The sequence below is a fragment of the Festucalex cinctus genome, chromosome 12 (genome assembly GCF_051991245.1).
Source record: "Festucalex cinctus isolate MCC-2025b chromosome 12, RoL_Fcin_1.0, whole genome shotgun sequence".
NCBI classification, from domain to species: domain Eukaryota; kingdom Metazoa; phylum Chordata; class Actinopteri; order Syngnathiformes; family Syngnathidae; genus Festucalex; species Festucalex cinctus.
The window spans coordinates 6,136,255-6,155,826 of NC_135422.1; the positions used below are offsets into that span (position 1 = coordinate 6,136,255).

Here is a 19,572-nt window from a genome sequence, read left to right on the forward strand (position 1 = left end):
AAAAAAAAAAAAGAAAGTCAGTGCAATGACGCAGACTTGTTTGTCCCCGCTTTACAAGCCACAAAAAATAAAATACCAATCACACATTTCCTATTCACCATTTTATTACATTTTTGACTCAGTGATACATACTTTTTAAATACAAATAGCACCATCTCAAACAAATTCATTTTTAGTTGGCCACTTACTGCCTGTCGGTCCTTTTGGAATCTTCACTGTGAACTAGCCAGTAGCCTCGCTAGCTACTCTTCCATAATAAATAATAAATGCTGAATTTGTGTGGACCACTTACACCAATTCCATATTTTCAGTTCCTGTAGTCACAATCCTTTTGTTCAAATTCTATCAGTATGTGCTGTAAATGGGTAGTAAGAATATCAACTGGAGTGTGTTGATACATTTATACAGCGTACCTGAGTACTATCAGAATTAGTGTTAAAGCCTATTGTTTATTAAGTCACTGAGCAGTCATAATTCTTCGGATATGTTTCCAGATCTGGTAGTCACTATGGGTTATTTAGTGTCCCATTGTTGGTATGTTAACATCAGGACTCTTGAGGGTTGCATCCTCAGCTTTCCACTGGCTAATGATGGTTTTGACCTGTGTGTAAAAGTGGATGCCCTGGACACAAGTAAAGAATATCATTTTTGTCTAAAAGAGTGAGTTTGTTTTGCTTTCCAGGATCGGAAAACATTTTGTTTGCTTACTTGTCTTCCACAGAGGTTCAGGTCGCCTCTGAAAGATCGTCTTGATGCAGTGAAGGAGAACATGGGCGAAGGCACGGGGAGGGGAATATTGACTCCGACCTGCAAAAAAAAAAATGTTTTACCGACAATCCCATGTTTAGAGGTTTATAAAAATCCTCCTGGGGCCTAAATTGCAGGGACAAGCACTAGCACAAAGATAACTTGCGGCTTAAATTTGCAGTTTTGCAAACACAGTGAGCGGGAAGGGGGCGGAGGGACATCGTTGTTACAAGTGTAAGCGACATGGCACGGTTGGTTAGAATGTTCGAGAAGGCACAAATAGGTTTGGAAACCATTTTTGGCACAGGAGGATGGAGGCGAAAAAGGTTTGTTTGTTGGAGAGGAGAGGCATTCCCCCACATGTGAACAGCAAACACTGCATGACTGGGCTTCACCGGCAAACAAACAGGGTGACGCCAGGCCGTGCTTAAACAAGACCCTCGGAATCCCTCCATCTAAAATAGAACGTCTCTCTGTTTTGATTGAACGCGTGTAGATTTTGGACAGGGGCAAACATGGAAAAGAATCATTTTTAACTAATTTGCTCCCAAAAATGTACAAATATGTTCTATTTTAAATATTACCATGCTCCCAAAAATGTGTTTATACATTTTTTGAATGCTTGAGCATACAGAATACGGAATCACAGGAGTGCCAAAATTAATAGGAAATACAAACACAATCAATAAAAGAGAACATCAATCAATAAAAGAGAACATTTACAAATTCTGATATATAAAGACATTCAATAGAAGAGAATATTAACTAATCCTACTTTCGGTCACGCTGGGCAACCGTGTGATCGGGTATCAACTACAACTAGTCAGGCTGGACAGATAAGGGGCGTGGCTCCCCCCCCCCCAAGAAAACAAAACAAAACACTTCAGACAGACAGTCTTGATAAGCACACAGTCGTAAAACAAATGGTCCGGCCAAGGCCATTGCTATGTTTTTCTGTGACGTGAGGCATTCAAGTCCATTCAATAACAAAACGGAATAAGCAAAAAGCCAAATGGTGAAATTTGTTAATGTTCTCTTTTATTGATTGTCTTTATATGACTGCTTTTGTAAATGTTCTTTTATTGAATGTCTTTGTATGTCTGGATTGTCTGGATTTGTAAATGGTTGCCTTCATATAACTACGTTTGTAAATGTTCTCTTTTATTGATTGTATTTCCTATTAATTTTGGCACTCCTATGACTCTATAGAGTCACAGGAGTGCCAACATTAACAGGAATAAATGTCCTCTTTTATTGAATGCCTTTGTATGTCTGGATTTGTTAATGTTTTTTATTGAATGCCGTTGTATGTCTGTATTTGTAAATGTTCTTTTATTGAATGTCTTTATATAACTACATTTGTAAATGTTCTCATTTATTGATTGATGTTTTATCCATTAATTTTGGCACTCCTGTGACTCCATAACAGAAGGCTTTGATGCAGCCTCTGAACTGAAGAGAATGCTTGGAGCAATGGTAGTTATTACAAAAACGGCCAGCAGGTGGCAGCAGAGTATCAACTCGGCCCATTTTTTTCAAAAAGCTCTTTTCCCCACTGTTTTAAACAGATTTGTGAATAATGATGAAACTTCGCGATATTCTAATACTAATTGCTGCAAAACAGAAACATACTTTTATTTCCTGATGACAGAAGCGACTCTAATCTTTCTTTTGGTAGGGTCCATGTTTTTATAACAATAGAACACAATATTCAGTGAGTTCTGCAAAATCAGTCAAAATCCAATAAAACAGCCTGGTGCGAAGGAGGTTGATTCAGTGAAAATGGCCGCAAGTGAATGAGTTAATAAGAGAGAATGAGTGTCATCCATGCTCACCTGTCCTATATCCACCTCGTGAGTGTATTTGCGAGCCGTGGCACCATTTGAAGTGAAAATGGCGGTGCCGTTGCCGTAAGGATTGCTGTTGACCAAATGGATGGCGTCATCCAGCGTGTCAGCCTCAAGGACAATCAGCACGGGTCCGAAAATCTCCTCGGTGTAGCACTTCATCCGAGGCTGTGGAAGCAACAAGTGGTTGGGAAATATCTTATCTATCTATCATTATTTTACAATTGTACATTTTTTTCCCTTTGCTTTCTTTATGAATTCAAAAACCAACATCCAATTCAAACAGTTTTTTTTCCATGTACAATTAATTCCTTTAAAAAAAAATTTTTCCACTTTAATTATAAACTAAATATTAACTTTTTACTGCTGAGAATTGCACAATGGGTCAAATATCCCTTTAAATTTGGGAAACGTGAATATTGGATTCAAACACATACTGTGACGTCGCCGATGATGGTCGGCCCCACAAAGTTTCCCTTCTCGTAACCCTTGACTTTCACGCGCCGCCCGTCCAGGAGCACCTTGGCGCCCTCATCCTCGGCACTCTGGATCAGACTGCACACTCTCTGCTTGGCTTGTGGCGAGATCACGGGCCCCACATCTGCACCAGGTTGGTCTCCTGAGCGGGCCCCAGAAACAAGCGGTTATACTGTTACATGCACACCGGCCATGTGGCAGCGACATTCCAAAACGTTAGCCAGAAGCACGCAAATTAACAGAAGGGCAGCCCAAGGAACTCCCTCCGAAATTGTACATGAGGGTTTCCTGTGCGTCATTTTTGGTGAATATATTCTTCTCGCTTTTTCTAAGATAGTCATCATACTTGGTCAAATGGCCTTCAGGGAAACCAGCAGCTCTGGCGAGGGGGTTGAAACTGAAGGGTACCTGCGTTAACACGCAGAGTTTTGGTGCGCTCCACCAGTTCAGGCAGCCAGCCGCGGGCCTCGCCCACCAGGATGGCCGTGGACAGAGCCATGCAGCGCTGACCGGCCGCCCCGAACGCAGCCCCCACCAGCTGGTTCAGAGTGTTCTCCTTGTTGGCATCGGGCATCACCACGCCGTGGTTCTTTCCTCCCTACAAGTACATGAAAGAGGAGTTTCACATTTAGGCTACTTAATATTACAGCACAGAGGGCACAGTAGATAGTTCTGTACAAAGGTCCTTATTGTTGTTGTTATTATTCAGCAGTCATTTTGACATAAAGTCAAACTCAACATCTGAGCACCATCTGTTGTGTGACCCTTTCAAAAAAAAAAAAAAAAAAGACAGCTACTGTATCCATATGGAGGGAAAATTAAAAAATACATGTAAAATAAATAAATGATTAAAAGTGAAAATAAAAACGGATATAAACATAATTAAAAAATTCAATAAAAATTATAAATGGAAATAAAATAAATATATATATAAACAAGTACAAAAATAAAAAACGAGATTTAAAAAAATACAAAAATAAATGTCAAAATAAATATATGAATAGAATTAAAAATCAATCAAGAAATAAAAAGGGTATGCGCTTACATTTATTTTATGCTGCAGACGTGACTTGTATTTTTATTTTTTTTTAAATCTCATTTTTTAGTTTTGTATTTATTTTTACTTTTATTTATGGATATATATTTTTTGCTGTTTTATTTCTATTTATATATTTCTTTTCATTTAATTTTTAAATTATATTCTGTCATACCCTTATTTTATTTTTTATCCACTTTTAGTCATTTATTTATTTTTTAATTTTGGCAGTTTTGGTCCTCCATCAGTACTGTACTTGTACCAGGCTCAAAATGAATAATGTGTTGTCCAAGGCTGCCACCTAGTGTCCATCTTCAAAATGGTCTGGCTTCGGTATTGCATCTTATAAGTTGCAGCTCACCATGTTGGACTGCACCCTCTTGCCATTTTTGGAGCCCCTCTCATAAATGTACTCTCCCACCGGATTGGAGCCAACGAAGCTGATGGCCTTGATGGCCGGATGGTCACAAATAAAGTTCGCAGCTGAGGCAGAAAGAATGGAAATAAACTTGACACACTGACACCAAACACTTTGATAATAAAGATGAGTCATATTGTGACATAATAACCCTGACTGTGTCAAATACTCTGAGGTCCTGTTACTGTGCCATACAGTCAATGAACTACAGTTATAAATATACGCATTTGCACACCTTTTCCAATGTGTAGTTTAGGCTTCATTTTATGATACTAAATTTACTAAAATAAGATAGTGAAATTGTAAATATAATTTTTGTGTTATTTTCAGAATCGGAAATCCTAAACCTGCCGGACAAACCCTTACCGTCATGTTGCCCATGGATGATGTTGAGGGTCCCGTCAGGAGCGCCCGCATCCTGCAGCAACTTGGCCAGCAGCATGGCGCACGTTGGCACCCTCTCGGAAGGTTTCAGGACGTACGTGTTGCCGCACACCATTCCCATGGGAAACATCCAAAGCGGGATCATGGCAGGGAAGTTAAACGGGGCGATGCCGGCACATACGCCGAGGGGCAGGCGGTATGTGGACGTGTCCATGTCCTTGGCGATGGAGGGCAGAGTCTCACCAAGCATCAGAGAGGCGACGCTGCAGACGTGTTCTACGACCTCTGAGATCAGAGAAGAAATCAACTTCATTGCAGTTCATTCGATCCTACAGGCTGTATATAGTGCACATCGTCCACCCATTTATCCGTTTTTGCCATGTCATCATTCTTTGATGCTTTTACTGGGTTTTTTTCTAATCACAATAGCTACAAATGTCCATAACTCATTTTCTCCCAAAAAACGTATAAATATGTCCTATTTTAAATGTATTACGTGTGCCAAAGACGTATTTATACTTTTTTTATTTTTATTTTTTAATGCTAGAGCATACAGAAGGCTTTGATGCAGCCTCTCAACTGCAGAGAATGGGTGAAAAAAATTGTAATTACAAAAACGGCCAGCAGGTGGCAGCACAGTATAACAGATCAACCAGGGCCATGGTTAAAAACAAGCTGTTTATCAGCAATTCTAAGCAAATTTGTGAATAACGATGAAACTTAGCTATTTTATAATACTAATTGCTGCAAAATGGAAACAGATAGAAACATACTTTTTCTTCCTGATGAAAGAAGAGACTAATCTTTCTTTTGGTAGGTTCCTTGTTTTTATAACAATAGAACGTAATATTCTGTGGGCCTTGCGCAGGCTACTTACGCAATCCTCTGAACACATCCCCCTCTGCGTCGGCAAGGGTCTTGCCTTGTTCCACTGTGATGGACTTGGCAAGTTCTTTCTGAGAAACATCTGATCAGTTTCAACTCAAGAGTAAGGAGTCACGTTATTTAACCCTTTGCCTTACAATGTTGTCCTTGATGATCTGCTGATAGCGCAGAAAGACCTGCTGCCGAGCCAAGATGGAGATCTCGGACCAGGAGCGGAAGGCCCTGATGCAGGAGTCGACGGCGGCAGACATCTCCTGCAGTGTGGTTTTTGGTACACGGGTAATCACCTCATTGGTCGCCTGCGGGGCAGATTAACAACATGAATATTTGAGTAGTCGATACCAAGCGGGGGTTACACCCAAGCATATATTTGCATCAATGAAACTGCAAATCCAGTTCAAAACCTGTCGTGTGTACTCAAGACTTACAGGATTGTGAATATCTATCCATTCTGATGTGTTGGATTCAACAAACTTCCCATCGATAAACAGCTTAGTGGTGGGCTGTGAAGAAAGGTTAATAATAAAAACAAGCCATTTATAACAGATTTTATATTTAATGGAATATTGTGTGCAAAGCTGTAAAAAGTTGTAAATTGACCATAGAGGAGGAGTAGAACATGCGCCCAGCTTTAAACAGGACCTGTTGGGGGGGAAGAAATTAATCCAATTTAATGTGACGCTGCATCAACATTGTAGGAAAGATGACCTGCACACAGCTGGTTGTTTCCAATTATATCCAGTCCTCCCACGAGATTAATAAGCAACTATGAATAAAATACAAAAACCTGTCATTTCTAAACTGTGCTTAAAAGTGAGACTGGAGCAGATACAAGTGAAGTTAATCCTGTCTGAGAGATGTGTGTAAACAAGTCTAAGCCCCAATAACCTCTTACAGTTTGTAAACACTTGGCAAAGTGGCTCATCCTATCGCGTCAACAACTTTTTAATGTTTACTTTTTAATCTTACCTTTGTCTTCAGTGATGATCTTAAGGTGAAAGAGGCCATGGTGGAGATGGAGATGTATGTTCAGATAAGTTCACTTCCCAGGTGAGTAGAGAGGGTGGACGACGGCGCTCAATTTTTATGCATGGGCGGGGCTTAAGCAAATGAAAAGCTCACCATTGGTCAGCACATAGCACGGCTATTAAAACATTGGTTGACGTTGAGGGTTTCAGTCCAATAACTAGGTGGCCAAATCCATAAGGTTAAAAAGGAGGACATATATATTTTTTTAAATTAAGTGTTCCCTCGCTATAACGCAGTTCACTTTTCACGGCTTTGCTGTTTTTTCGCGTTTTTTTTGTTTGTTTTTACAGTAATGTACCTATTTTATAAAACGTATTAAAGTTTGAACATTAAGAATGTTTGAACGAGTGAAATGTGAGAAAATGTAAATGCCTCGGTGAGAAAAAGTGTATAAACTGTGTGGTGAGGGGTTTAAGAGCCTTAAAACATGTATAATAAATTTAAAACAAAGCTAACTACTTCACGGATTTCGGGTATTTTTTGGAACCAAACCCTTGCGGAAAACGAGGGAACGCGTAGCGGCTGTACCACTGTATTTTCAGCAACAAAGTTTTGCATGGTTTATAGATCATGTTTGTGTAACTAACTGGTAAAAAAATATATATATATATCAAGAAAAAGTCAAACTTCTTTTGACTATTTATTTAGTTTACAGCACCATGTTCTTAAACCACTAAGCAGCACGTCATCACTTTAGCTGCTCTTCACGACCAATCGCCGGTAGAGAATTTATGAAATCCCGCCTACAAAGAAGATTCTGACCAATCGACGAGCAAAACACTTCCTGACTCTGGTTTTAATTGATGCCAACGTCGTGTTTGTTTCTGAAGTGTAAGTCATGTATATTATGTGACAAAACACTTTTTTGGGGGCGAATAACACGGGCGCCACTTATCAGCAAGCTTTAAAGAAATTAAAAAGCTAACCCGCCCACCTGCAGTATGCGGTTGTCCTGCGTTCTCCTGTCAAAGGTACTGTACTTCGGAATAGTTGGTTCCCAGTTTGCTCATGTTAACAAATGTAAAGCAGACGCTACCCTGATGTTGCTTAGTCATGGACCAAAGAGTAGGTAGGAGGTGTGTGAGGAGCACATCCTATTGGCTGTGAGAGGACACGGCTGTGGCCAAATCGGTAGAACTTTTTTTTTTTTTTTTTTAAAGTGTGCAAACTTGACTGAGAAGCAATGTCTGAGCAAACCAAGGTGACTTAAAAGAAATTAAAATGATGATTTGGAGCGCTCGAGGTCTTTCCGATTTGTATTAACGCTATGTGTCATGTTGTTCTTGTCCAGCCTGTCCTCCATGGATACTTCAGAAGCTCTTGTTCATGGCGGGTGCGCATTGGTAAGTTATTCCTGAACCTTTCTCTACTTTGCTTCCATTTTCGATAAATTGTCCTAATCAGGGTCAAGGGTAAGCTGACTGAGTGAGAATTTGTGTCCACCCTGGACTGGTCACCAGCCATTCACAGAGAACACAATCATTCCCACTCACTGTCACGTCATTTAATTAACATGCATGCTTTTGGAAAGTGGAAACTTCAGAACTGGGAGGAAGGCCAGAACAAAGATTAGAAATACAAACCGCAGAATTGTGAGACTGGCATACTAACCACTATTGTTACTTCTCCACTTTTCAGTTATTTTATCATTTAGTGATATTTAACTCTTTGTGCATCAGCTTTCGCCCTGAAAGGTATGGAATATGACCAGGTGCCAGTCAATTTGATCAAAGGTGGAGGCCAGCAGGTACAGCTTACATGAACAATTAAAAATAGAAACTCCAATGGACATTTTAGATAGCAAAATGTGTGTTACAGCTCACAGAGGAGTACAAGACTTTAAACCCAATGCAGCAAGTACCTGCAGTTGAAATGGATGGCATCACCCTTTCTCAGTCGGTGAGTACCCAAAAATATTCTTCATGACAAAAAGTTTTTTTTTTTTTTTTTTTTTTTTTTTAAATCTCTCAGATGTGACATTTTATTCTGTTTGTCCCACAACAGCTGGCAATAATCCAGTACATTGATGAGACAAGAACAGGACCGCGCCTCCTACCGTTGGACCCCAAAAAAAGGGTCCAGGTTAGGATGATAAGTGACCTCATTGCCTCTGGGATACAACCTCTGCAGGTGAGCATTTATTAGCACAGTACTTAATATGGTTGATGTCACAGCACTGATAAAACTGCATCATCTGCCGGGTGCTTCAGAATCTCCACGTGATCCAAAAGATTGGCGCCGAGAAGGTGCCGTGGGCGCAACATTTCATTAATCGAGGTTTTGAAGGTCAGTAGATGACATCAGACCCCAGCAGCAAGACATTTTGAATATTAATCACATGCATATTTGCACTCATCCAGCTCTTGAGCCTCTGTTGAAGCAAACAGCTGGGAAATATTGTGTAGGCGATGAGGTAAGAACTTTCGACTAAACAGAATGATCATGAAGAGCACGACATTCTTTGACTGGAGTTCTCTTACCTTTTAGATATCCATGGCTGATATCTGTCTGGTTCCTCAAGTCTACAATGCAGAGAGGTACATTTTATTCATTTATTTTACTGCGCCATGCTCCTCAACAACAAAAACAAATCTTTCATAATGAAAACAGTTCCCAGGTGTAAGGCAAAGTGACCGACTCACCTGCATGAGACAGGTCTACACACCAAAAATTGTTGCGTGTAGACTGGGATTAACAACTGGGAATTGTTTACATTGTGAGAAAAAAAAAAAAGCATAATATCCCTTGAATGCAACTTTTTCATTTTATATTGTGCCCCAGCTGGTTTACGTTTCCTGTATCCTGCAGGTTTAACGTGGACATGAGCTTGTATCCAACTATCCAAAGGCTAAATCAAACCTTAGTGAAGATTGACGCTTTCCAAACAAGCCATCCGTCACGCCAACCAGACACGCCTGTTGAGCTGCGAGCGTAGGAGAAACGCTTCGCTGCCATACTTTGTGCACCTTCAAATAAAATACTAACCAACATCATCAGTTTTTATGGCCATCGTTTGAAACGAGTGAACTCTGAGGAAAAACAGGCATTTATTAATATCATTATCGAACAACCAAGATCAACACTTTAGTGCTAAATATACACTGTCCATTTGACCACACGGTCTGTACTGTGCAAATGACTGATTTGCTATGCAAAGTGTGACATGTCATAGCTTGCAGGTTAAAGTATAATTATGTCTGTCAGAGGCTAAAAGTGGACTAGGCTGCAAATTATTGATAGAAGTAGGACATCCTTTTGTTTTTTTTGCAAATATTACATGAACATGTTTTGAAACTTTACTTGAGTCATCATTCATTATAATGGAATCTCTACTGTACACTTAACTGTGTCATTGTAGAAAGTTCCAGAGCAGTCTGAGCCACCGAACACGAGCAGTGTGCAGTGGACTTTGACGGATTCATCTTGCCGCTGTGTTTGAGAGTGCGCTGAAGTTGTTGACGAGGTTAAATCTATCATGCTGTGTCCAGCGCGGGGCTTCAAACTCAACTCAGACGACGCCACTGAACTCCACATGTTGGTGTCTGATGGGGAAGTGAAGCAATGGATTTATATTTGAAAATGTTTGTACAGTGGAATTTCTGAAATTGAATGACACTAAATAAAGTTGAACAATTTTAAACTTCAGTATTAAAATTATGCTTCCAATATGGTGGTACTCAAATGCTTACTGCACAAATCTTTACTTTTGTTTTTGTGACAAGAAAATTATGTTAAAATGTTAATACATTTAAGATTTTGATGATCAGATTATTTCTTGTGAGAAGTATATTTTCCAAAAATAACGTGGACGAGCAGCCTGGAATTTGTGTATTCAACTCAAGATTTCATTATGTTTAGATGAATAAAATTAATCAAAGAGTATTTACCAATATTGAAGACATGCACATCTCGCAAGGCTCCAATTGCGCTGCAGCCTCCACTCACTAAAATCCTGTTGTCTGAAACTGGGAGGGCAGCATGAAACCTGTCCATGTACACACAAAAATGATTTTTGACTGCTCTAGTTTTAATTTTTAAGTTTCTTTTTTTTTTTTTTTTTTTTTTTTTAAATCTTGCATGCACTTTCGTTGGAAATGCGCAAGATTGACCCAACTTTTCTGGTCTGGTCAGAAACTCTGGGCTCTTTATTCATATGGTACAGTTACTGGTAGCAGGAGTTATCAAGAATGACCTGATGCTCACAACAAGCGATGGAGAATGTTGTGAGAGATGCAAGCATATTCTCGACACTGACTGGTTGTCAACTTGAACTATATAAATAAAGAGGACTTGACAACGGTGGGAAATTATCTCCTTGTTTTGCTTGTATGCAAAGGACAAACCGCAGAAATCTTAAAAACATGTCACAGGCTATGTTATGCAAAAAAATCGTAGAAAATAGCACCTTTTAAATATAAGAATCTCAAAATGTGAAATAACGACAGTATATGGATTTTATTCAGTATCCACATGAATATCATTTCTCAAGGTCATCGAGTGCTGCACTCACCCTCGAGGCAGTGGTGGCATGTTCCCGCACTTCACAGCTGTGTACTCCATAAAGCCTTCACCCAGGAAAAGAGGAGAGGGAAACTACATCTGTGCAAATTTCAACACAAAATATGGTCCAAAATATAGTCAATGAATGTGTAATCTTACCCAGGTCGAGGATGTGGAGGTCATTTAGATATGTGGCAGTTTTCCGACCACCAAATATGACGAACCTTTGCGACAGAAGTGTGATTGAGTGGCTTTTTTTTGCAGAAAAACAAGACATGAACAAAGTGACATTAGAAAAATATATATATATATTTTTTTTTTTTTTTTGCTGTGTCGTAAATGGCAGCGGACACTGACCCAAAACGGGGCAGAGGTTTGACTCCATCCACTATGGGCTTATACCACAGTTGAAACTCTGGGTTGAAGATGTACAGCGCATTACTGCATGACTTTTCTCCAGAAGACGGGATCGGATTAAGTCCACCAAAGACAAAAAGTTCCTTATTATAAAAAGCAGCAGAGTGATACGCCAAGGTGGGAACATTCCCTTTAGCCTAAATAGAATAAAGTAGCAAGATTTAATCTTATTTATTTATTTTTAAACTACAACACCTGACATGTTTAATGTGAGAAAAACCCACTTTGACAAGGTTCCACTTCCAGGTCAGGGTATTAAGGATGTACAGCTCGCTGTAGCGCTGGCCCTCCCTCAGGCCACCATAAACAAAGATGGACTTAGATTCTGGGTCGTAAGTCGCAGAGTGTCCCCTGGCGCACGGAGGCGCAGGTCCGGACGTTGAGGAGCTCACTGGGTACCAGAAATCATTGTCTGCATAAGAGACGGAAAAAAATAATGGGAAGACTGGATTTTCATTGACATTCAGCAGAGCACATGTGATGTCACAACATTAAGATCCCAGTGATGGCTTCACCAGGGATCCTAACCAGATGCCACCTCATCTGGCGCCTCTCGATGCTCTGAGCCTCTCACAGCTGATCGAGCTTCTCTAAGTGAGAGCGTGATGGTGGCTACATAACTAGAAATGGAAATATGTAATGTAGGAATGCATTAGGAATAATGGGTGGAGTTATTCAGCATTTTGGCGAATATTGGTATCTGCCTTTTAAAAAAGAAAAAATCTAGTAGCCGATAGTGGATCAATTTGAAACTATGTTAAAGCTGCACTTTAATTCACAATTTGACCAAAAATATCTTTACAATAGCCTTTTTATTTGACCATTTATGACTGAAATTTTTTTAATTAGTAGATTAACACCTTAGCTGTTCATAATGAGAACTCCTGCAATCCTCTGTCCAATAGTTTTCAGACTGTCTGCGGATATGATGTCATGTGCACGTTGTGTTTGTGAAGGAAAAATACAGTTTCATTTTTCGACCACAGGTGGCAGTAGTTATTCGAAATTCAATTTTCTGCATTCATTCATTTCATTTACATTTTTAGTTAATTTTATAAGAAATTCTTCTGACCTTAGAAACTCAGCTTTTTTTTTTTTTAATTAAAACTAAAATACATGAAAATTTAACATTTCAGCTATTTTGAAATTTTGGAAAACTTTAGGGTGCCATTTATTTGTTGATGATTTCATTTAACTTTTTAAGAAATACTGATGACCCTGGGAGCTCCCTGGATTTTTTTTTTTTTTACTTTTTTTGTTTTTAGAATTTTGAAATAAAGATGTCTATTGTCTAAGATAAAAAAAATATATATATATGAAAAGTTATTCAACACACATATGCTTAAAAGACATTTCAACAAAGTTAAGAATTGAAGTTTGCATTTGTATTTTTTTTTTTATGTCAATATTTTCCCTTGAGTGAAAGTGAATGTCGGCTTTCGACCTCCCCGATTAACAATAGTCCGTCCTTGAGGAGGAGAAAAAAAAGAAAAAAGAAAGCAGTACATATGTCGTCAGAGAATCTATTGCAGTGGTGTCAAACATACGGCCCGCGGGCCGGATCAGGCCCGCGGGCCGGATCAGGCCCGCAAATGGGTTTAATCCGGCCCGCGAGATAATTTTGTTGTTAAAAAATAAATAAATTAAAAAAAAAAAAAAAAATTGTAATGTCCGACTAATTAATCAGCCAGCCACAATCAAAACATATAACTTTGTAATTTCACAAGCAGTCATCAGATGACCAATGCAACTTGTCCAGGGAATCGTCGTCCGGGATGTCATTATTTTACACACAACTTTAACTACAGTTTAATTATTATTATTATTTTTTTGTAATCATACACCAACATAAATGTGTTAAATACGACACAAATTCAATTACTGGTAACACAAATAGATATGACAAGGATAAACGTCCTTATAACATCATTAACTGCGCCATGCAGTGCATTCTGGGAACAATATATATGCAAAACAGGTCGATTTCACACGTCCAGAATGTATACCGGCAAAGTGTTGCTGTGTTCTATTTGCATTTGTGTTATTTTTCGGAAAAATATGATTACAATTGAGCTCCGTAATTTAGGTCTGGTCTACGAAAATCTGCGTATAAATGACAGCAATTGTTTTTAAGTTATATACCGTTATTTTTCCGATGCGGCCCACTTGATAATATATTTTCCTCCATGCGGCCCCTAAGCTAGCGTGAGTTTGACACCCCTGATCTATTGACTGTGTCAAATTTCTTCAAGGCCCATGAACTAACAAGATCATGACAGCGCCAAAGACTTATGACTCTCCATAACAACCGGTTCCGAAAGAACAGAAGCAAATTACACCGTGCATTTTGTGCAAGTACCCCAGAAGGTTGTACTGACCTAACTCCAGCTTCCACAGGGAGTCCTTGCACGAGTCCTGATCTGAAGCTTCTCCACCAATAAGAATGGCAGTGTCAGGATCGCTGAGGCACATCGAGTGGCTCCGTCGCTTTGACGGACATGCTGAAACTAACGCAAATCATCAACATTTTTTTCTTTTATATATACACATTTTATTTTTTTTTGTTTCTGACCTTCTCTAGCCCCCGTCTTTATCTGCACAGTCATTTCTTCCTGGCTGTTCATCCTGGACAGCCTCATTTTCTTGGGAGTCAAAGCTCGCTCGACATCCTCTGAGCTCCATATTAAACAGCCTCTCCCACTGAGGACACTCCGTCTGGGGGTCTCATCCTTTCAAAGGAAGTCACAAAATAAACATCCTCTCAACAATTTCACATTATGCATTTAGGCCTTGACTTTGTATAGTCTATATTACTCAGAAAATGTCTGACTTTTTGAACAAGTTGCTATTATTTAACAAGGAGCTGAACGGCAAAATTGATCACAGGCGTTGGTGCGATTCGAAACTTGAGATTATCCCTTAAAACAGATGCAACTCACAAGCACAATATTTACTGAAAGCCTGTCTCTTACAGTCGGCCAAAGTGAAGGTTTACTTCCCGTGGCCGAAGTGCTGGTATCAACTTTATCGACCTGGATCGCACCATAGCAAACACTGTCAGCCAACTGTGAAGAGTTGAGGGTCACCTGCCAAGAAAGGTGCGGGTGAATTGGACTGAAGCGGCACACGTGAACGGTCTTCAAGCCCATCGTCTCACCGTGTCATTTGCAACGCTTTGGTGTGAAGTGTGTGAGAGATCTGCGGTGTTGAGCAGTTCTGGGAACAGACATTTCTGCGCTCGTGGAGTACTGCTGTTTAAGACGCTGCCTTGGTCCTGGAACTGTTTCAAGGAGACATATCGGACCTTATTAACAATGTGACAAAATGAGAAAAAGGGGAGTGACAAGATCCATCCAGTAGTACCTGAGAAACAACATTACTCGAGAAACAACCTCTTGTTCGAATCCATTGAAATCTACTGTTGAGATTCCTCATTGATCACTGCAACATCTCAGATGGGATAGCTGGGATTCCATCATTGTTTGATTGTAAATATGAATAAAATATTTTTCTTCCACACTCTTGGTTTTATTGGATTGTTACAAAGTGTTTGTTTTTTTTGTGTGTGTGTCACCATATACTTCAAACTTAGGTTGTTGCATTCTATTAGTTCACCACGAGATGGCAAAATATTAATCTACTTCTACACACATAAGAAACACGTAATAAGAAATAAGCCCCAAATCGAACTCAGCAGGTCAATTATATTTAGGTGTGAATTTTTGTAGAGATATGTTAAGAAAATAATAGTTATACAGTTATACTCCAATTTGAAGGTACTTTTTTGGGGGGGGTCGGATTTACAATAGGCAAAAAGAACAAAAACATTACCCATTTTGTTTTCTCCATTCATTGATTGAGTTGTTTTTCTCCACACAAAAGTTCAATATCTCTGGAATCCATCATCCGATTTTCAAAATTGTTTGGTGTGTTGTACTCAGGTAGAAGTGGCCATTCCAACACAACGCATTCAGTATTTTGTAAGATTTTCATCACACTTAGGTAAATCTTGTCACGTCGTTGCTATTTAAAAACACTAAAGAAGCCTTCACCACCCCAAGTAAAACTTTAGAGCTGCTTTAGGCCAGGGGACCCTGGTCCTCAAGAGCCGCTGTCCCGCCTGTTTCCCATGTCTTCCTCCAACACAGCTGACTCGTTATCATCATTATCTTCAACAGCAAGCTCTGTAAAAGCCTGATAACGATCCAGTTCATCAAATCAGCTGTATTGGTGGAGGGAAACATGGAAGACGGGCAGGACAGTGGCTCTCGAGGACCAGGACTGCTTTAGGCCAATATTGCAGATTGTATTTTGGCCTTAAATGGTGGCCCCTGACTCCCCACAATTTAATTAAATATACACAGAAATTAAGTACCTGTCCACACACTGTGAGCACGATCTTCCCATAAACTCCTCTCCTGCCTAATTGTGCTGCCTCCACCACGATGTCAGAGCTCCAGTCACCCTCAAACGTCAAACACCTGCAACAGGAGAGAGGAGAGCATCCACGAGGTCATCCTCAACGCAAAAACAACAAGTTTCGTCCCACAAGCACCTGTCTTGAGAAGTGAGCGTGCCAATGTTCTGAGGCCGCACGTTGGCGCTGACCACGACCTCCGCGTCGATGGTAGTCCCGTCGCAACCCCAGTCGCCGAGGCCGAAGATAACCAGCTGTTTCGGCAGAGGTAGCGGGACGTGGACATGGAAGCATCTTCGGTTTGATTTGCTGCACGACGACCAAAGAGTCCAGCCAACATGTTTCCACGAATCAATTACGAGACAGAGAAAAATAACTGTTAAACGTTTAGATACCTGATAAACTGTCGCGGCGCGTCACGCAGAGACCACAGGACATAAAAGTTGAGCATTCCCGTGATTTATTTATATATTTTTTAAACTCACATTCCCACAAAGATCGTAATGTTAGCTAAACTTGGCTCATTAAAAGGACAGGCCTCTCGTAACCTCTGATTGGTTGAGAACACGGAAGTAACGAAAGGTGTGCACCTGACCCTTAACCTTCTAATGACAGCCTACATCTGATCCATCGTCCCTCGTACAATTAAATGTACTTTTGTTTGGATACAATGATAACAAGTATAGCTCAATAAGAGTTTAAGAGCTGATATTTAGCCTTTTTTTCGTGATAATTTTTTTTTTATCAATAGCTGTATTAGACATTCATGTTTAGTTGTCTGTTACTCACATGATACACCCATAAAGTTAAGGAAAACAAGATGGCCTAACAGTTTCCCATGACTGCACAGTAGACTAAATACGCCAGTGCGGTCATTTTTGTACTCATATCTGTTAACAAGCATATCCTTTCAATTTTCTGGCTTCAAATGGACAAGTACAAGAAACTATTAACAATTTTCTTAATAAAACAAGTCTAGCCTTTCAATTTTCTGGCTTTTATTTAACAAGTGTATAAAGACAAGAAAACGTAGACAACTACAATAAAAATATAAAACATATGATAGAAAAATATCAGTAAATTTTCATTTATCTGGGAGAAGAGAAATGCAACTCAAAACCACAGTTGGTGGTCACAGGAAAAAAAGAGCATCTTTTACAAATTTACGATGATGTCAATGTCCTTGGATTTTCTGTACCAGATGATGCAGCTCAAAACAAGGAGAGAAAAGAAGATGCCGGCTGTGCTGGCTGCAATGATTGCAATGTACTTCACCGAATTCAGGTCGGGAAGAATGTCCACCTCTGTGACTGTCAGCTTCACCTTCTTCTGGTCCAGTTCTGGTAGATTCTTCACCATGCACCGATATATCTTGGAGTCCGCCACACGGACATTTCTGATGATGATAGAGGCGTCTCCATTTTGGTACTCAGTTGATGCGAAACTGACCCTCCCGTCCAATGGTTTGTACTGAGCAGGATACAATCTGCCGTTCGTAAACCAAAGGATGTTCTCGTCCTCAGGTGCAACAGTCCACTCGATCTCCATGCGCTGTACGGTGTTCATGGTGTGGTAGTACTTGCAGTCCAGCTTCACATCTGATCCACTGGTGGCATTGTACTCGGTCGTATCCATGCGGATTTCCAGAGTGTGAATTGGACCACTGCTGGAAAGCACTCCCAGGAGGATAAAAGGCCAAAGGAGGCACCACATCATCACCATCTACACAAATATACAAACACATTCACATTATTAACTTGTCCTTTGCATTATTACAAGTCTAAAAGATATAAATCAGCAATGTTCATGCTGTCAAAAACATATACGCGACATCAACAACTTTGCATTGCAAGTGTACAAATAAAAAGATAACTTTCATTTGACTAAGTCATTCCTTACCTGCTCTCTTTTTCTGAAGGAAGAAAGGAAGTTGCAGCCCCAACAACAGCACACGCTCGATTGTAGTATTTCTGCTTAATGCCGGTTTGTCTCAAGTCACAGTGAACCCCATGCATTACTTTTATAGGTGGGAGGAGATAAACGCATCAAAGAGATAAAAGAGGATGATGATGATGCGTATGAGTATGACCAGCCATCAAAGAGATCAAAGAGGATGATGATGATGATGCGTATGAGTATGACCAAGGCATCAAAGATATCAAAGAGTATGTCTTTCATCTTACTCTCATTCATTTACTGACAGCAGAAAAACAAATTTCAAAACAAAACTTTTCAGGATATGGTGAGCTGAGGTCACCATAACTGATGATGTCATCTTCTACAACTCTAACAGCTATTTGCACTATTGCTGCTGTTTGTACTTTTAGTTCTACTTCTACTGATTATACAGCTATACAAAAGCTGCTGCTGTTGTGTGTGAAGCTGCTAGCTTGCGTTGCCTTTTAGCTAGTAGCCAAGTACTTACTGAAGCTCTTAGGCTGGAAGCTGTCAATGAGATTTAATAATGAAGAAAAAAAAAGAGCCAAAAACTATTCTTATTCTTCTCCGGCTTGGACCCATATCAGGCTTCCTATCAGTGTTGTCTAATAATTGTTACTAGATTTGGACCACAGGCAGTGGTGGCCAAGTAGTTAGAACATTTCCCTCACAGTTCTGAGGTTCAGTGTTAGCATTTTGACTCCCTGTGTTTGGCTATTGGTGAGTTTTCCCCCCCAGTCCCCACTATCAGAGGTGGCAAATCCAGGTCCAGAAAGTAGAAACCGTGCCAGATGGTGTTAGCCCCAGGTGCTAGCTAGCTAGCTCAATTGGTGCTCATTTACCTGTAAGGGAGCTAGCTAGTTAGCATCAGGGGCTAAAAAAAACAAAACAAACTGTGGCAGAGTTTTTACTTTGTGGACCGGGATTTGCCAATGCCACCTCTAACCACAATATAAACATCCATCCATCCATCCATCCATCCATCCATCCATCCATCCATCCATCCATCCATCCATCCATCCATCCATCCATCCATCCATCTTCTTAACCGCTTCCTCCTCACAATTATAGACTGACGTATACTTTATAGGATTAACAAAAAAATAATGCATGCAAAATATATTCATTTCTAATTACATTTTTTTTGTAACTCATAGGCTTGTTTTTACAATGTCCCCAAAGTAATTTGTTTTAGTTTCCATGAGATATCTATGATACAAATTTTTATTTTTTTTAAAATAAAATAAAATAAAAATGCGGAATTTACTTTAAATCTCTGTCTTCAAATATAAATGGCAGCCATTATTATTGCTCTTATCATCATTATCATCATCATCATCATTATTTACTGAGTGTCATCATGAATCGTGTTAAACCCAGTTCATTTGGTGTTTTTCACTTTATAAACCAAATGCCTACAGTCCCCATGATACCACATTCAGGAAGTGCAATCACTCTAGACAGAAATTTCAAAAAA

At 39.7% G+C, this 19,572-nt stretch overlaps 4 protein-coding genes across 12 annotated transcripts; 1 reads left to right on the plus strand and 3 right to left on the minus strand.

Annotated features, from left to right (window-relative positions):
* Nucleotides 1-86: 86 nt before the first annotated feature.
* Nucleotides 87-7,948, minus strand: aldh6a1 (aldehyde dehydrogenase 6 family, member A1). Of its 2 annotated transcripts, XM_077539537.1 has the most exons (13): nucleotides 7,758-7,948; nucleotides 6,764-6,894; nucleotides 6,395-6,436; nucleotides 6,223-6,297; nucleotides 5,932-6,093; nucleotides 5,787-5,865; nucleotides 4,892-5,194; nucleotides 4,469-4,590; nucleotides 3,480-3,669; nucleotides 3,032-3,213; nucleotides 2,583-2,762; nucleotides 709-807; nucleotides 87-622 (listed from the first exon to the last, which is right to left on the minus strand). In XM_077539537.1, exons 2-13 carry the CDS (start codon nucleotides 6,800-6,802, stop codon nucleotides 518-520), a joined length of 1,578 nt encoding a protein of 525 aa, XP_077395663.1. In that variant the 5' UTR covers nucleotides 6,803-6,894; nucleotides 7,758-7,948; the 3' UTR covers nucleotides 87-517. The 2 variants fall into 2 exon arrangements, with proteins under 2 accessions (XP_077395663.1, XP_077395664.1); XM_077539538.1 differs by lacking the exons at nucleotides 6,223-6,297; nucleotides 6,395-6,436; nucleotides 6,764-6,894; nucleotides 7,758-7,948 and having other exon boundaries at nucleotides 5,787-5,861; nucleotides 5,932-5,985.
* gstz1 (glutathione S-transferase zeta 1) lies at nucleotides 7,593-10,468 on the plus strand. 3 transcript variants are annotated; one of them, XM_077539544.1, is made up of 9 exons: nucleotides 7,593-7,794; nucleotides 8,115-8,166; nucleotides 8,503-8,570; nucleotides 8,642-8,722; nucleotides 8,828-8,953; nucleotides 9,034-9,109; nucleotides 9,184-9,236; nucleotides 9,311-9,360; nucleotides 9,632-10,468. In XM_077539544.1, the coding sequence occupies exons 1-9, from the start codon at nucleotides 7,765-7,767 to the stop codon at nucleotides 9,756-9,758; spliced, it is 663 nt and encodes a 220-aa protein (XP_077395670.1). In that variant the 5' UTR covers nucleotides 7,593-7,764; the 3' UTR covers nucleotides 9,759-10,468. The 3 variants fall into 3 exon arrangements, with proteins under 3 accessions (XP_077395670.1, XP_077395673.1, XP_077395672.1); XM_077539547.1 differs by lacking the exon at nucleotides 7,593-7,794 and adding an exon at nucleotides 7,803-8,024 and having other exon boundaries at nucleotides 8,462-8,570; XM_077539546.1 differs by lacking the exon at nucleotides 7,593-7,794 and adding an exon at nucleotides 7,805-8,024.
* Nucleotides 9,852-16,733, minus strand: LOC144031969 (uncharacterized). Of its 6 annotated transcripts, none has more exons than XM_077539534.1 (13): nucleotides 16,553-16,733; nucleotides 16,296-16,466; nucleotides 16,116-16,221; nucleotides 14,898-15,020; nucleotides 14,713-14,826; nucleotides 14,313-14,469; nucleotides 14,119-14,247; nucleotides 11,965-12,152; nucleotides 11,681-11,877; nucleotides 11,483-11,574; nucleotides 11,334-11,388; nucleotides 10,711-10,808; nucleotides 9,852-10,365 (listed from the first exon to the last, which is right to left on the minus strand). In XM_077539534.1, exons 1-13 carry the CDS (start codon nucleotides 16,606-16,608, stop codon nucleotides 10,139-10,141), a joined length of 1,713 nt encoding a protein of 570 aa, XP_077395660.1. In that variant the 5' UTR covers nucleotides 16,609-16,733; the 3' UTR covers nucleotides 9,852-10,138. The 6 variants fall into 6 exon arrangements, with proteins under 6 accessions (XP_077395660.1, XP_077395658.1, XP_077395661.1 ...); XM_077539532.1 differs by having other exon boundaries at nucleotides 14,686-14,826; XM_077539535.1 differs by having other exon boundaries at nucleotides 11,681-11,823; nucleotides 14,680-14,826.
* Nucleotides 16,734-17,138: 405 nt separating this feature from the next.
* Nucleotides 17,139-19,029, minus strand: LOC144031745 (coxsackievirus and adenovirus receptor homolog). The gene is made up of 2 exons (XM_077539148.1): nucleotides 18,057-19,029; nucleotides 17,139-17,879 (listed from the first exon to the last, which is right to left on the minus strand). The coding sequence occupies exon 2, from the start codon at nucleotides 17,877-17,879 to the stop codon at nucleotides 17,313-17,315; it is 567 nt and encodes a 188-aa protein (XP_077395274.1). The 5' UTR covers nucleotides 18,057-19,029; the 3' UTR covers nucleotides 17,139-17,312.
* Nucleotides 19,030-19,572: the final 543 nt, after the last annotated feature.

Coding starts and splice junctions, on each gene's coding strand:
- LOC144031969 (XM_077539530.1), bottom strand. CDS start 16,608: ATGCTCAACTTTTATGTCCTGTGGTCTCTGCGTGACGCGCCGCGACAG. Junction 12,153..14,118: donor CCTGTGGAAGCTGGAGTTAG/GTCAGTACAACC, acceptor TCTCTTATGCAG/ACAATGATTTCTGGTACCCA. Junction 11,575..11,680: donor AAACCTCTGCCCCGTTTTGG/GTCAGTGTCCGC, acceptor TGCAAAAAAAAG/CCACTCAATCACACTTCTGT.
- gstz1 (XM_077539544.1), top strand. CDS start 7,765: ATGCGGTTGTCCTGCGTTCTCCTGTCAAAG. Junction 7,795..8,114: donor CCTGCGTTCTCCTGTCAAAG/GTACTGTACTTC, acceptor GTTCTTGTCCAG/CCTGTCCTCCATGGATACTT. Junction 9,361..9,631: donor CAAGTCTACAATGCAGAGAG/GTACATTTTATT, acceptor TGTATCCTGCAG/GTTTAACGTGGACATGAGCT.
- aldh6a1 (XM_077539537.1), bottom strand. CDS start 6,802: ATGGCCTCTTTCACCTTAAGATCATCACTGAAGACAAAG. Junction 6,437..6,763: donor GATCATCACTGAAGACAAAG/GTAAGATTAAAA, acceptor CCCCCCCAACAG/GTCCTGTTTAAAGCTGGGCG. Junction 5,195..5,786: donor GGATGTGTTCAGAGGATTGC/GTAAGTAGCCTG, acceptor CTCTGATCTCAG/AGGTCGTAGAACACGTCTGC.
- LOC144031745 (XM_077539148.1), bottom strand. CDS start 17,879: ATGGTGATGATGTGGTGCCTCCTTTGGCCTTTTATCCTCCTGGGAGTG.